Raw genomic sequence first — 17,572 nt, forward strand, 5'->3', positions numbered from 1 at the left:
GAAATTAACGTGCCTTAGAGGATGCATCTGCTGACCAACGACGGAGCCAGAGTAGCCGCCTGGCTGAGACCGCAGACAACATGATCTGCGTCGAGGTCCGCAGCAGGTCATTCAAGGCGTCCGCTGTATAGACGACCGCAGCCTCCACGCAGCTGGCCTGCTCTGCCTCGCCAGGAGGCAGATCCTGCGTTGTAAGCAATTGCTGGACCCAGCGCAAATTTGCCCTCTGCACGAGGCTGCTACAAGCCGCCGCCGGACTCCTAATGCCGCAACCTCAAAGATGCGTTTCAATAAGACTTCCAACTTTCGATCTTGGACATCCTTCAACGCAATGCCCCCCGAGACAGGAATGGTAGTGTGCTTTACCACGGCCGTAACCACGGAATCTACTGACGGGTTCTTGAGGAGTTCCAAGGTTTCCGCCGGTAGGGGATACAGCTTATCCATAGCCCTGCTAACCCGCAAAGATGCTTCTGGGAGATCCCATTCCTTAGACACGATCTGAAAAACTTTATGATGGAATGGAAAAGTTTGCGGGGGGGCCCGCAGGCCCGCCATAGCCACATCCCCCGTGGACGTGTCAGCTTCCTGATGCGGGGCCGCGATTTCCAACTCCTTCAATACATGAAGGATTAAAAAGCTTAACTCCTCTTTACTAAATAATCTGAGCACCTGGGGGTCATCTCCTTCCACCGCCCCCTGCCCGGCAGTGTCATCCAACCCGGGCATCTCCGGGGAATCCGGGGCGAGGTCCGGCACCTCCGGACCACCAGCCCCCCCCCCCCCCCCCCCCACGAGCGAGGGCCACGAGCCCCAGTCTTCCCCATATTTACACCTGCCCTGGGGACCTTTGGTGGAGGGGGCCCATCCACCTCCACACCAGCTTCAGCCTCTAAAAAAGCTTTGTGCATTAAAAGCACAAACCGGGAAGAAAAAAGAGCCACTGACCTTTTCAGGCTGTCTGCCGTGGGCCGGGAGGGAGAGGGGGGCCGGTGCACCTCCGAATCGGGCATGCTCCGAGGAGATAAGGCAGGCGGTGAAAGAGGAGGGGAGGATTCCTCCTCCGACGCAGATTCCCCTGCCTGCCACGTGGTCAAGATGGCTGCCACCCCCCCGAAGGCGGGAGGTGGGGCCGAAGATCGGGAGACCCGACCTCTTTTCTGCCGCGCTGAGCCGGGGAGAGAAGATCCGCTGCGGGCAGCGCTCGGCCCCCGAGAGGGTCCCTCGCCCCCAGGAAGACATCAGGAGCAGAGACCCTCTCGGGAGAGTCGCGCCCCCGCCCCCCCACAGGCCATGCAGGCCTGTGGGGGGGCGGGAAGCGCAAGAGCAACTGCCAGAAAAAAAAGAAAAAACGCGCCAAAAAGGTAAGCAGTGCACCGCTAGTGACAGGAACGCGCCGGGTGACCCAGCCACCCCCTCCGGAGTCCTGGGACCTATTAATGGCAGGCCGGGGCTGAAATGAAAGGGCTCACTGCCTGCCACCAACAGGACTTAAGCGGCCGGTTTTTTTTTTTGGTTTTTTTTTTTTTTAAAGAAGAAACAAAGCTTACAAGCCCCCTTCAGAAGACTTTCTGGAATATGGTACATGTGGGGGGAGGGTGACCGGCCCACCGGTAATCTCTTCTCCTGTCCCCTGGGACTATACTAGCTCCGGGTAAATCATGAGAAGGCAGTGCCCTACAAGCCTGCCCTGAAGTTTGTGACCTCGCTGCGCAACAAACCCCCTAAACAAGACCAACCTCCCTTAACTAATTTTAATTTTTTTTTTTTTTTTTTTAAATTAGACAGACAAAAGAAGGAAGGAAGAACGAATTGATCTAGTCAGGGTAATTTTGAATAAACAAAACCTGGATAAATAATGTAGAAACCGAGAGATCAGGACCGCAGGTTATGGGGGTAATTTTCAAAAGAGTTACGCATGTAAATGTGACATACTATCGTAGCAATTTTCAAAAGCTATTTACTCGAGTAAAGTGTACTTACTTGAGTAAATCCTATGGACAATTCAATGGCATATATTGTAGCAATTTTGAAAAGCCCACTTACTTGAGTAAAGTGTATTTACTCGAGCAAAAACCAGTTTTGCTCGAGTAAATGCTTTTGAAAATCTGGCCCTATGCCTCTCAATCTGCTAGAGTCAGAAAAAATACTGAGGGACTGCAGGTGGCACGCCAGTATATCTGGGGGGTGCTTTTCAGATTTTCTCTGACTCCATCTGCTGGAGGGGAGGCACAACCCAGCAGTCTGGACTGATCCTGGTACGTACAGGGAAAAGCATTTTAAATTAAATTAAATCCTTTTAATAGGATGTATTATAACTTTTTCTCATATATATAAATGAGCTGGGAAGTCATGTGATTTCTTGTAAATTGAGCCCAGAAATGAATTTTAAGACTAAACTTCATATTTTGTCACGTCAGCAACCTTCAATAATTCTAAAAGCCTGATCAGTTTAATGATGACAGTGCAGAGATGACAGCTTCATAGGAAAACCTTTTCAAAGCTCCTTAACATTCCCCCCTTCATCATATTTAGTATGATATAATAAATTTAATTCAAATTATAAATATAAGAAGGTCCACTAGGACTAAGTTCTAAGTCTTGGATCATAGGACATATTGACATTAAAAATCATTTGTAGCTTTGAAATGAAAATAGTCCCACCCCATAGAGAGAAGGGGACAGAAAATGGTCAAGTATCTTTTATCCATAGTATATATATAATCAACAATTAATAAAGATCAAATTAGTTAGACTAACATAAGAACATAGGAACATAACATAACATAGGAAGTGAATAAGTTTCCAAAAATTAACTTTTCTGAGGGCCACTACTCGTCAGAGCAAATGCAAGACAGTAATAATATTCTAATTAAGCAAATCTAAACTTAAAGTGTCTTATGCATGTGGTGAGGATGAAAACAGTAAATTCAAAAAGGCATGGGGTAAACACTGTGGGGTACATTTTAAAAGACAGGAGCGTGCGTACATCAGGCGCAAACAAAAGTACACTGGATTTTATAAGATACGCGCGTAGCCGCGAGTATCTTATAAAATCCGGGGTCGGCGCGCACAAGGGGGTGCACATTTGTGCAACTTGCGCGTGCCGAGTCCTGCGCGCTGCCCTTTCCCTCCACCCCCCTGCACCTTCCCCTCCCTTCCCCTACCTAACCCACCCCCCCGGCCCTATCTAGACCCCCCCCCCCTTTATCCGAAAAGTTATTACTGCCTCTGGGGTATGCCTTTCCAGTGGAAAAGGTTCGTAGTTTGTGCATCATTAAAACTTTCAGGTAACTGAAGGTCTGTATCATATCTCCCTTGCACCTCCTCACTTTCAGGGTGTACACTTTTTGGATTGAATCCCAGCTGCCATATCCTCGACCACTCTTCAAGCTTTCTTAAATCACTTTTTCGTTTTCTCTATTTCTTCAAGCGTGTCCATTCTATTGCAGATCTAACACGAAAAGCCCATTTCCTATGTTTCAAAAACCAAAAAAACCAGAGAAAACTGCATAAAAAAAATAAAAGAGAAAAAGTTCCTAGGGGAACATGCTCATAGTCCATTATCACATCAGACTGCTGTGCCTGGTTCCAGCTGTTCCATGCACTCAATCTGCGGCATCCACATGCTTACGCCTCATGCTGCACTAGTGCATCTCTCTGCCTCTGTGCCAGCAATGCTTCTCCCACTTGATCGAGATAACACTAGATTTCTGCCTTTTCTCACAGGGGAACTGTTCATCCCCTTTATCATTTTGGTTGCCTCTCTCAGAACCTTTTCCAATTCCACTATATATTTTTTGAGATGTGGCAACATGAAGTGCATATAGTACTACAGATGTGGCTGCAAATGGACCAATGCAGATGATCCATTCCTTTCCTTTTTTGACTGCTGCTGCAGACTCAGAGAAGATTTCAACATATTGTCCATGACAATGTCTAGATGGTGACTCCTAGTATGGAACCCACCATCATCATATAACTATAGCTTGGATCACTTTACCCTATGTGCATCACCTCACCACTATTCACATATATTTTTTTTTATTATCTCTTTATTAATTTTTTCAACATTTTACAAAGTGAATAACTTTGCAAAGGAAATAATATAACGTTTGTTATGTATACATAAAAAATAAAAATTAAAAGAGAAATATAGAAAACTATATCAATATTCAACAAGAAATTAATATCATCTATGCCATACCTAAAACAACTAAAGGCATCATAGAGGAAATATGCAGGACATTATGAATCCATAAATGAGGAATATCACAAGAAATCACCAAATTATAAAATTTGACTGTGACAGGGAGTCCAGCATATATTTAATTACCTCCAATCACATTCTCATTAGTCAAAACTTGCCTTTTTGCACTCAGAAAAACTTTTAAATGGTTAACTTCAAAAAAAGATGTGTGTTGTTCCCTGAAATTTTACTACACATTTGCAAGGGTATTTTACAATTATAGTAGCACCAAGAGCAAGAAACTCAGGCCTTAATAATAGAAATTCCCTACGACGGATCTGAGTGTTTCTGGCAAGGTCTGGATAGACCCTTACCATAGCACCAAGAAAAGGAGTACCCATATTTTTAAAATAAGCCCTCATCACCAGATTCATATTTTGTTCAGACTGAAAAGTAATTAAAGTAATCCGTGCTAAAATTTCTACTTGAGATTCTTCTAGGAAACGTGTCGGATTTTGAAAATCTATGGAATTCCTTGATAAATTTTCTCTATTCAAAATTTGCTTATATGGTCTTTTAATTTCCGGTCTTTTATCTGGCGGGGCTTTTAGATTTTCCCCCAAATATTTTTTAAAGGTTACCAGAAAATGTTCTTCTTTTACTTGTGGAAAATTTAATAACCGAACAGTTAAATGTTTAATAGGATTTTTGAAAAATTCTATTTTTCTTTTTTTTTTTTTTTTTTTTTTTTTATTTATGCCTTTTAATATTACATTGAAAAGTAACCATACAGATCTTTGTAATCTAATAAAGGAAATATACATTGATAAGTTCATTTACAATATATCTATCTGTACTAAGAAAGTAAGTTAAGAAGAAATCCTCGAGAAAGATAAGAAGAAACAAAGCGGTTAAAGGTAACCTATTTGAATATTAAATAAACAATTGAAAATTAAGATTTGCATCTAACATATTCTCTATATTTATTTTGTCTGTTTCCAAGACTAGGGAATCTGGGGCTATTGAATCCAGAAACAATCGCAATTGCGTATCTTCGAAGAATATATATTTCTGATTTTGATGTGTAATCTCACATTTACATGGGAATTTTAAAAGCATCTTTCCCCCCAATTTTTCAATTTCTGCTTTAAAAGCTAGAAATTTTTTTCTTCTTAATTGCGTAAATCTGGAGAGATCGGGGTAGATCCAAATTGGGGCCCCATGAAAATTCTCCAATCTTTCCCTCATATAAAAACGAAATATAGCATCTCTATCAGATGCGAAAACAAATGTTATATGCAAAGTAGCTCTAGAAGAAATCACTGTCTCTGCAGTTGTTTCTAAAACTGCAGTCAGGTTAGTTTGGGATTCCTCTGGTTTTTTATCCAATTCTCCTTTAGTCCCGTTTGATGGAATATAATAGATTTGGGATATTGGGGGAACAGATTCTTAAGACATTTGTAAAACATGAGACAAATATTCTTTAAACATTTCCAACGGTGGGATTAAGTCCTGTTTGGGAAAATTTAATACTCTTAAATTTAAATATTTCCGGAAATACTAGAACAGAAGAAACAATTCGTTGGAGGTTGGGCTCTCACCTCACTCCTACCTTATCGTCAGCGCTGGTAAGAAAAGGCACAGATTTAGGAAATTAGTCCTTTTTCTCTCCTCCACCTCGGAAATTCCATTTTTCTAAATGTTACTAATTTCTCTCGGGCTAATGTCGAAGTAAGGTCTTTCAAACCTTCTTGCAATGAGTGTATTTGTTCGCATTGTTCTGTAAGAATTCTCTGGTGATCTTGGGTAACAGAATCTAATTTTTGGGAAACATTCTGAAGAATTGTTCCTGACTACTATAGACAAGTCTTTTCATTAGGTCCCAAAGAGACTCTAATGTTACAGCTGTAGGTTCTACAATCCTAGTCAGACAACTCCAGTTTTTTGTTTGTGATCTTCACTGCCTATTTCACTTAGGCCTCTCCCAGTAGGAGCTCCTCCTCCCCTGGGATAAGTTCAAACTTTGGTCTGGAGTGGAGGTTCTGGCTATCTCCAACTCATCTACTGGTTTTCTAGCTGACTGGGATACTATGGTCGGATTACCTCCATTTCCACCAGTAGCTAGGGAGAGAATAGGAGGGGAAGCTAAATTCAACTGCCGAGGTTCAGGGGGACTTAATGTTATCTCCCCAGGTGACATCAGTGTTCCTCCCACTGCTCCACCAATGGGTTTTTCAACCCCCTGTAGTGCTGCTGGAACCGCAAACTCAGGCATGAGGCATTGCTGAAGTAAGGGGATGGGCTCAGCTGGTTAAACCCTCACCTTAGCTTTTCTCTTGTGAGGCATTATTTAAACACAGAAGGAAATATACTAACAAAACCTCCTTCCCTGAGAAAACACCCTCTCACTTGTCAAATTCTTCAATTCAATCTCCTCCAGGGGAAGTTGGTTTAATTTACAATGAAATAGAGTCAAGTTTTTTTACCCATAAGTCCAGGCAAGAAGCAAATCAAAAAGGTCCATGCTGATCCACGCCCCTTAGGCATGCACGGCTTTAGCGACGCGCCGACGGCAGCGGGGCACTGCTAGGGAGCAGATCTTAAGGGTTCTGCCCGGCCCCTCCCTCTGACATCAGGGTCACAGCGATGCGATGCGGAAATCCAAAGTGCAAGGAAACTCGCACCCAATTCAAGGTAAAGTATTTACCAGTTGCCCGGAGAAGATTTTAACAGGTAATTTTGCTCCAAACCGCCCTACTATTCACATATTTCTTAACCCCTGCAAAAAAAAATGTAGCAGACTGACGAGGCAGGAATTGCGTTCGGTAAATCCACATTAGATATGTCCCATTAAACAATGTCTAGCTATATGTTCTGTAATTTTATTCTTTAGTTTCTATGATTTTTCCCCGCACTGAAGTCAGGCTCACCAGTCTATAGTTTCCTGAATTACCGGAGGCCTTTTTAAAGAATGGTGTTACATTGGCCAAATACAGTAGAACATTTAAAAGCTAGGTTACAAATGTTTAGTAATAGATTTGCAATATTATTTTCAAGTTTTTCAGAACTCTGTGGTGTGCAACATTTGGTCCAAGTCATTTGCTACTCTTTAGTTTGTCAATTTGCCCTATAATATCATCCAGATTCACCATGATTAGTTTCAGTTCCTCCAAATAAGCAATCCTCTTTCTAACATGGTTATCTCCCAAACATTCAGCTCAGCAAAGACTGAAGTAAAGAATTAATTTAGTCTTTCTACTTATGGCCTTGTCTTCCTTAAGTGCCCCTTTTACCTCTCAATCATCTAACAGTCCAAATAACTCCCTCACAGGCTTCCTGATTTGGATATATTAGAAAAAGTTATTATGGATTTTTGCCTTTATAGCAAGAACATAAAAACATGTTTTGCCATGCTGTTTCTAACAGTGGTCAATCTGAGACACAAGTACTTGGCACAATTCCAAATTCAAGAGATTCCATTCTGCTTATTTCAGGGTCAAGCAGTGAATTTCCCCAATCTACCATAATAATGGTTTATGCATTTTTCGCCCAGGAACATGTACAACTTTTTTTAAACCCAGCTACAACAACTTTGACCACATCCTCTGTCAACGAATTTCAGACTTTAATTATGTGTTGAGAAAAAAAAGATTTTTCTCCTAATTATCTTAAACGTATCACCTAATAACTTCACTGCATGTCCCTAAGTCATTGTACTTTTTGAAAGGGTAAACAACCAGTTTGTGTTAGGAAGCACTAGGGAGCGGTCCCGATTCGGGAGAGAGAGTGTGCCCTTGGGCCACGGCACGGCCCCAGAGGGAACTCCGGAGAAGTGCCGAGGCAGACGAGAGATGTATCCGAGCACGGGCAAACAGACTGAAGAGTAGGGGCCCTGACCTCTGCCGAAACCGAACACACCAGAAGAGACCCAGCAACACAATGCTAATCTCTGGGGTAGACCTCCGGCCACTCAATAGCCCTTTTGGATCCGCCGCCTGGGAGCGGCAAGTGCGACAGGATGGACAGAGGTCGAGGACAGGCGATGACTGTAGAACAAGAACAAGACATAGGCACTAAAAGACTTGGACGAGACGAGACACTTGGACGAGTAGAGGCACTAGGAGACTCAGGCAGGCACTACCTCTCAGGGTGCCCTACACTGCCCTCCGTGGGCTGGTCGTGGACCACCCTTTCCTGCAGCGCACCCTACACAACCTGAAGAGGCTGGTCACGGACCACGCGGAGAGCAGGACAAGCATAGGACTGAAGGTCAGGACAGAAAAGGAATCCGGGCAGCACTAGAAGACGGATCAGACGGAACAGGGCTTCAATGACCGGGAACAGGACTCAGGCTAAGATTCAAACACGGATTCAAGCAAACTCAGGACGGTCACCTGAAGGTGGAATCCGGCGACGAGACAAGGCTGGAATACCCGGAGCCAGGAACTGGAGGAACCGGGATAAAAGGACACAGGAACTGAAGCACTGGAACAACTGGAGGCGAGGACCAAGGACAGGGACATCTGGAGACAGGAACTAGAGAACTGGAATGACAAGGCACAGGACGCACAAGGACGCAGGATCCGATGAGAGACCAGGAACCACGGACTAAGACAAGGGAGCTCCCACAAAGAACACGGACATTGAAGGAGATATGATGGACCTCAGAGCCTCCTGGATGAAGAGCTGGAACGGAACATCCAGGAGCAGGCAAGCTCCTTGTGAAGGCGATGAGGGACTGGCGAGGAGCCCTTTTATAGGGCTGAAGAAATGTTGCCGGGAGACGTCATCAGACAGGGCCGCAGGGCTTCTCCCACCGCGGGCCCTTTCAATATCGAGGAGAGGCACAGCCGCACACCTAAGGTGAGGCCAGGACCGGGGACAGTGGCAGAGGCATTCATGCCACGAAGAAGGCTGTAACAATGACAACCCCCATGCCGCAAAGGAGGAACGTCGGCGGCCTCCGGGCCACAAGGGAGGAGTACCATGTCGGCGGCTTCCCTGTGACGCCGGAAGAGGCAACGAAGGCGGCCTCCAGGCAGCAAGACAAGGCCAGGGTATCGGCGGCTCCATGCAGTGAAGAAGGGCAAGATCGACGGCGGCTCCGCCTCCCGTGGAGCGAGGATGTCGGTGGCACTCGGGCTGCAGGAGGTGAGAGGCTGCTCATGGCTAGGCCCGTGAGCTGAATCGTAACAGCTTGAATTTACCTCTTCCAATCTTCTCATTATTTTATCTATCATGTCTCTTTTCCAAGCTGAAGAGCCCTAACCTCTTTAGCCTTTCCTCATAAGGAATTCATTCCATCCCCTTTATCATCTGGTCACCCTTTTCTGTAACTTTTCTAATTCCACTATATCTTTTTTGAGATGCGGTGACCAGAACTACACACAATATTCAAGGTGTGGTCGCACCATGGAACGATACAGAGGCATGATATTCTCTGTTTTATTCTCCATTCCTTTCCTAATAATTCCTAGCATTCTATTTGTTTCCTTGGACGCCACTGCACACTGGGCAGATGGTTTCAAACCTTTATCCACGATATCACCTGGATTGTTTTCCTGGGTGGTGACTACCAATGTGGAACCTTACATCGTGTAGCTATAAATTTGGGTTCCTCTTCCCTATGTGCATCACTTTGTACTTGTCCACAATAAATGCCAACTTCCATTTGGATGCCCAATCTCCCAGGGTTCTTTTGCAATTTCTCTTGTGTTTTAACAATTTTGAATAATTGTGTATTAGCTTCTTTTCAAATTCTTTTTCCTTGCCTTATCAATGTTTTGCATCCAACTTGCTAAAGCTTATACATTTTCTTGTTTTTCTTCATTTGAATCCTTCTTCCATTTTTTTGAAAGAAGTTATTTTGGCTATGTTATCCTTTTTCTTCTCACCTCTTAACCATGTTGGCAGTCTTTTGACCTTCGGAAAAAACAAAGAAGGATCGGTATGTCAGAAGAACTTTTATTAGAACTTGCCCGACTCTGGCCGAGTTTCGCTCACACAGGAGCTGCCTCAGGGGCTACTGTGTAGATGGACTCTTGAAGACAAGGCTTCAGTACAGAAACAGCTTAAGATACTCATAATCATTCAATACAAGAGACTAAAGCACTGCAGTTCCCTGCCGAAGTTTACAGAAATTGTTTGGATTCTGATGCTTTACTGATTTCGATATTCACACAGCATCGCACAATTTGAATATGATCGCTTAGCAAAACTAGCGATCTCCTTGACATTTTGATAAAGGCACATCCGCGGGACTGACAGACAAAACTGTGTTAAGCATCCCAAATCTGAATGTGTTTTGTCTAATGCCAAGTTGTCTTGTATTGAATAATTATGAGTATCTTATGCTGTTTCTGTACTGAAGCCTTGTCTTCAAGAGTCCATCTATACAGTAGCCCCTGAGGCAGCTCCTGTGTGAGCAAAACTAGGCCAGAGTTGGGCAAGTTCTAATAAAAGTTCTTCTGACATACCGATCCTTCTTTGTTTTTTCCACTACACAGCAATATTGGATCGGCTTCCGCTTTGTTTTTTGGGACCAGTCGTTTCACCTTCTACATTTTTTAATGCATGGAACATATTTGGCCTGGGCTTCCAAGATGATATTTTAAAAACATGTCCATACCTAATGTAAACTCTCAAACCTTTGCAGCTGCATCTTTTAGTGTTTTTCTAACTATTTTCATTTTATCAAAATCTCCCTTTTGAAAGTTAAATGCGAGAGCAGTAACTTTCCTTAAGACCTCCCTCCAGTTTTTAAGTGAAATTTGGTCACTTTATTATCTTTGTTGCCAAGTGGCTCTCCTATCATTACCATTTGCACTAAATCCTACATTCCACTAAGAATTAGGTCTAAAATAGCTCCCCCTCTTGTCTGTTCCTGGACCAACTGCTCCATGAAACAACCAATTATTTCATCTAGAAACTTTGCCTACTTAGAATGTCCTGATGTGACACATACCCAATCAAAATTAGGGTAAATGAAATCTCCTATTATTACTATGTTGCCAAATGTGTTAGCATTTCATTGTCTGTCTGTTCATTTATTTATAGATTTATAAAATTTATAGTATGCTCATGTTCGAAAGTTCTTGCCAGGTTACAATAAAAACATACATTGAATCATTCATAGTAATATATAAAAACACAATTGACTAAAACGTTATGAATAAAATCCAAACAAAATATTAACAAAAGCTAAAATACAACAAATATAAAACTAATCTCAACAATAAGACTATAAATGAGACATCACAGCTGAGTCAAACATTTCATCATCAAGGATTGAATCATGTCTCAACACATTCATTCTGACAGGTGTACAGGCATACTCTTCCCTATCATACATGGAATTTTTATTCATAGAAGTCTCACAGTTCTTACGTCGGCAAGCCGCAAAACTCGCGACCGGCCCTCCTCACATAACCTGCTGCCCTGTTGGGGTTGGGCCCCGGCCTCTCCGCTGCTTCCTTGGGCCCAAGATGCAGCCAAGACGCCACCAACATGCCGCACCACGGCAGGGACGCCGCCACCATTGGTCTCTCCCCATCTGGGTTCCCAGGTGCGTGTGCACGTCTCTTTGATCAATTTAAAGGGCCCGCAGCCCAGACCTACTTAAGGCAAGCTCTGACAGTCAGAGCTTGCCTTTGCAACAGGTTCCCTCATTCCTAGTTGCCTCCAAGCCTCCTTTCAAGTTCCAGATACATTTTGACTGCCTACTTGGGTCAAGACTTCTGATTCGCCCAACCACGCATTTGACTCTCTCCGAATTTCGACTTCTGCTTCGCCTGACCACTCGCCTGCCTTCTCTGTGCCCTGACCATTGCCTTGAATGATTGTGTCCAGAGTTCTACGCTGCTTGCCACAACTTCCACTCATCGCCGGCTCTGAACCTCGCCTGTCAGTGACGCCTCTCCTCTGGACGTGGACTCTCAAGGCTCAGGCCATCCTTTCCTTTGGTGCCTCCAGTTCCCCATTGTTCCTTTGGCACCCAAGGCCCCGTTCCGAATCCAGTCCAAGGTAGGACTACGCCACTTGGAACAACTGTATACAAAACCTCTAAATAAATAAAATAATATATATACCTCTCTGTCTGCCTCAGCTCCTCCAGGCCTGCCAGTCTAGCCTCCAGCGAATTGACTCATTCTCTGAGAAACAGGAGCTCTTTGAACCGCATGCACTCATACATGTGACACTCGATGCAAAAGACTGGAAGGCCCCCCCCCCCCCTTGCTGCTGGACTGCTGCCTTCATGTTAATTTTGTTCAGGTTCTAGTTAAGTTAAGGGTGCTCTGGGAGTAGGAATGCATACAATTAGGATTCTTTAAATGTATTAGTGTATTCACTAATTATCTGATAGCGATCTACAAGGGGATAATTAAACTCTTGATAAGGAGTGGGGAATTTCTGAATTTAAGTTAAAAGGCTCATTAAACTTTTTTTTTCTACTTAATACAAAACACATTTGCCTTCCCTCTGACTAGCTATTTAATACAAAGCACACTAAAGAATATACCCTAACAGTTTACTTCTCCCCAAAACTTTTAAGTTCTAAAATTTCCCCAAGCAATACATACAGATTCTCTTCAAGCACCAGAAAAGTGATCCTCTCCTCTCAGTGCTCCCACCTCTGATGCCCTGCAAATGGAACTGGGAGCATTTCTCAGAATCCTGTCCTGGAGGTTCTGGATTACATCTTTCTACCTAAAATTCTAAATATGGCTTCCAGAACCTGCCTCACACACTTTCCTATGTCACTGGTACCCATATGTACTACTAAACTATGTACTACCCATATGTACTACTAACTACGACAGTCAGCTCCTTGCACTGTCCAAAATCCTATCTAGGTGATGCATGAGGTCTGATACTTCACATCAGGCAGGCAAGTTACTAAGCAATCCTCATGTCCACCAGGCATCTACATTCCTAATGATAGAATCACGCCGCATCTCAAAAAAGATATAGTTGCGATGGAGAAGGTACAGAGAAGGGCAACCAAAATGATAAAGGGGATGGAACAGCTTCCCTATGAGGAAAGGCTGAAGAGGTTAGGGCTGTTCAGCTTGGAGAAGAGACGGCTGAGGGGGGATATGATAGAGGTCTTTAAGATCATGAGAGGTCTTGAACGAGTAGATGAATAATAGAAGGACTAGGGGGCATTCCATGAAGTTAGCAAGTAGCACATTTAAGACTAAGCGAAGAAAATTCTTTTTCACTCAACGCACAATAAAGCTCTGGAATTTGTTGCCAGAGGATGTGGTTAGTGCAGTTAGTGTAGCTGGGTTCAAAAAAAGGTTTGGATAAGTTCTTGGAGGAGAAGTCCATTAATGGCTATTAATCAATTTTACTTAGGGAATAGCCACTGCTATTAATTGCATCAGTAGAATGGGATCTTCTTAGTGTTTGGGTATTTGCCAGGTTCTTGTGGCCTGGTTTTGGCCTCTGTTGGAAACAGGATGCTGGGCTTGATGGACCCTTGGTCTGACCCAGCATGGCAATTTCTTATGTTCTTATGATAGCCTCTCTAACTCTTTCCTCATGGGCATCAGCCCTTGGAGACCAATCCTTTGGGCAGAAGGATAATGCATCACTTGGATAGCAGGTCAACTACAGGATTACTTCCTGCTATATCATTGTATTTTGCTATATTATATATTTGCTTTGTAATCCGCTTTGTGGTTTGTATGAGAAGGTGAAATATCAAATTAAAGAAAAAATAAATAAATGTACCTTCTCGAAATGCAGTCTCTTAATTTGTTGGTTTTCTTCAGTGAGTCCTGTGCAGAAGGGTACTGCCAAAACAGGTTAGGGATTGTCTTTTCTGCAGTGCAACCCTCCTCAGGCAGAGCCTATACGGACTGAGGCCTCTCACATATATCAATTTTATTTATTTATTTATTTAACATGTTTTGTATACCATCATTCGGTTTCGCCATCATAACGGTTAACAGTAATCATAATAAGTAGACAAAGTTACATCAGGGTTTCTACAGTGAGCATAATAGGTGAAAAAGTTGGGTAAAAAATAAAAGCATCAGGAAATGTTGGTTATTACATATTGAAAAAGGTTCTTGAGCGGTGTATAGTGGGTTTAACAGTTCAGATGAGACTCCATGGGTGGAGATGATGGTATCTCTGTTTTCTTGATGTTGTATTGGGTGGGAAACTGTTGGTGTTGATGGTAGAGAGCGTCTGAGTAGGCTCTGTTGAAAAGCCAGGTTTTAAACTCTTTTTTAAACGTTTTAGTGTTTGGTTGTGTTCTTAAATTGGATGGTAATGAGTTCCATAGTGCAGGGCTGGCAATGGATATAGCTCTCTCACGGGTTGAGATCAGATGAGTGGTTCTTACATGAGGGATTTTGAGGAGGCCTTTATTCACTGAGCGAAGGTTCCTTTTTGGAGTGTGTAGTTCGATGTGTTTGCTTAGCCAGTAGTTTTGCTGTCCTGTGATTATTTTGTGGAGGATTGTTAAAACTTTGTAGTCAATTCTGTATTTTATTTTATTTTATTTTATTTAAATTGCCTTAGGGTCAGGCCATCCATGCAATACCTCTGTGCTTGCTCATCAGTTTCCTGGATTTGATGTTCTGCCATATGGTGGGTTGCTCCCAGATTCTATGGTGCCTTTGGTGTACATCAGTTTGTAGATGTTTCTTGGTATCCATAAGACCAGTGTAACATGTTATAGGCCAAACTTCTTTGCAAAACGCTTTACCTTCTTTTAGTTTAGAGGAAGAGCCCAGCTGTAGAACAGTGAATATTCCTAACTGTTCCAAGTCCTACCTCTTCCAGGTTGAGAGAAGGGGATGGCCCTGCCTGAATACAGAGGAAGCATGAGATAGATCTGAATATAATTATCACAGTGTGCAAGCAAATTTATCTCATCCATATTCATTTTGGTTATCCTGAAAACATGACCTGTATGTGGTCCTATAGGACTGGAGTTGTACACCCCTAGTCTATCATATCCCCATATCTCCTCTCCTCCAGAGGATACATATTTAGGTCCTCAAGTCTCATCTCATAGGACTCTTGATGTACACCTTATATCATATTGGTAACTATTCTCTAGGTTATGGTTGTATCATTGTTGTTGTTTTTGTATTTAAATTGATATGAAGAAGGGCATACCAGAATAGAATGATCACCCAACCTGCTAAATCTACCCTGAGGAAACGTGCTCTATCCACAGCAGGCCCGTCTCTCTGGAACTCACTACCACCGGACCTCCGCCTTGAACCGTGCCATACTACTTTCAAAGTGAAACTCAAGACTTGGCTTTTCCATCAAGCTTTCCCAGAGAGCTAAAAGCAAGAAGAACAAACTTTCAGCCTTGTCTTACAGCATTATTGTAATGTTCATATTGCGTCAGTTATATGTTTCAAGTTGTTTTCTAAGTTGATCTTAGTTGTTTCATAATAGATTTTACTTTGATTATTATCCGTTCATTATATTCGATATGTTCCATGTAAACCGCCTCCCCGGCGATAGTTATTTCTGTTAAATGTGAACCGGAGTGATATGTATTGTATACAGGAACTTCCGGTATACAAAAACCAAAAATAAATAAATAAATAAATAAATATGTTCTTATTATGTATGTATAGTAGTTACCCGCTAAATATGCTGGATCGAGTGGGATATAAATTCTTTAAATTAACAAACATAATACACCTCCCCCTCTCTATAACCATTTGGAGGAACAGCCTCAGAATTGAACACAATATACTAGTCCAGCCATTGCAGTGATGATCCTCCGCTCCTAACGTGGTGAACTTATACCCTTTGTTCTAATCAACAGGTGTCACCACTAAGCAATGGTTGAGATTCTCTCCCGACCCTTAGGTGCTCCAAAAAGTGCCTCTACAGCATGTCTAGCCCTGGCAGGTCCAGGAGGCAAAAGTTGGAATAAACAATTATTACCTTGAATACAAAAATATGGAAGACAAGGTTCCCCAGACTGGCAGCCTCTTCGATTAACCTCACATAGCTGATTAGTTGGACAAGGATTTGGATTGCATGGATGAGTAACTTCTTCCACAATAGTATCTATAGGGCTTGAATCTGAAAAAATAGTTTAGAAATTTAATGATCAGCTGGAAATAGGTATATATAATCAGTAAATAACCTGCAGTCTATACTGTGCAATTTTTTCAAAAGTATATATAACTACTAATACCATATATCAATTTAAAAACAGTATGTCAGCAAGAAATTTAAAAACGACCAGACTACAATGTCACAAATAATATACACTGTATAAAATATTCACAATCCATGACAAGTCATTTTTAACATTTTTCTGAACCTGACCAAACTTGGAGGTTCAAGGGAATTGCATACAAGTAATTTAAAGAATTTCCAAATACTGATTAGGGATGTGAATCGTTTTTTGACGATTTAAAAAAATCGTCCGATATTTTTTAAATCATCAAAAATCGGTACAGTGCGCGATACAATAAAAAATTTCACGATTTATCGTGAAAAATCGTTACTCCCGTTAGTGTCCACTAACAGGAGTTATTTGGGGGGAGGGCGGGAAAACCGGCACACCAAAACAACTCCTAAACCCACCCCGACCCTATACAACTAATCCCTTACCTTCCCCCACCCCCCGAACCCCCTCAAAACTTTTTACGAGTACCTGGTGGTCCAGTGGGGGCGCGGGGACCGATCTCTCGCTCTCGGGCCATCGGCGCCATTTTGGCTGCCAATCAAAAATGGCGCCGATGGCCCGATTAAAAAAAAACCCACCCCGACCCTTTAAAGATGACCCCTTAGCTTCTCCCACCCTCCCGATCCCCCCAAAACATTTTTAAATTACCTGGTGGTCTAGTGGTGGTCCCGGGAGCGATCTCCCGTTCTCGGGCCGTCGGCTGCCAATCATAAAGATGGCGCTGATGGCCCTTTGCCCTTACCATGTGACAGGGTATCCGTGCCATTGGCTGGCCCTTGTCACATAGTAGGAGCACTGGATGGCGGCCGCCTCATCTATCTATTGTACAGATTAGCTCCTGTTAGTTTGTTTTTGCAACAGATAGAGATGCTGTTTTCAGATTGTTTATGAAAAAAAGAACAGAAAATTTCCACGGTGGAAAAATCTGGGTTTACCCTGATCTTTCCAGAACAACTCAACTAAGGAGGAAAAAATTCTTAGAATTAAAAACAGACGTGGAACAAAAGGGTGGGAAAATGATTGTAAAATATCCATGTAGGTGTGAAGTTTGGAGAAATGGTCAAAAATATGTTTATTTTGAAATAACACAGTTAAAAAAATTTCTTGATTCTTTTCCCCCGTGAAATTTAGCATAGGAACGAAGCAGATAATATAAATATAATATATCTAGGAGAAGTCTTCTTTTTTCAATTGTAAAAGGT

The 17,572-nt window shown here is 42.7% G+C and overlaps 1 protein-coding gene across 3 annotated transcripts in view; it reads right to left on the reverse strand.

Annotated features, from left to right (window-relative positions):
• RECK (reversion inducing cysteine rich protein with kazal motifs) overlaps positions 1-17,572 on the reverse strand; it is a 631,029-nt gene that overhangs the window by 259,163 nt on the left and 354,294 nt on the right. For all 3 annotated transcript variants that reach the window (XM_029589886.1, XM_029589885.1, XM_029589887.1), the window contains one exon: positions 16,118-16,258. In XM_029589886.1, the coding sequence (XP_029445746.1) occupies positions 16,118-16,258 (141 nt within the window). The remainder of the gene's footprint in view (positions 1-16,117; positions 16,259-17,572) is intronic.

The sequence above is a fragment of the Rhinatrema bivittatum genome, chromosome 2, assembly GCF_901001135.1.
Source record: "Rhinatrema bivittatum chromosome 2, aRhiBiv1.1, whole genome shotgun sequence".
Taxonomy (NCBI): Eukaryota; Metazoa; Chordata; class Amphibia; order Gymnophiona; family Rhinatrematidae; genus Rhinatrema; species Rhinatrema bivittatum.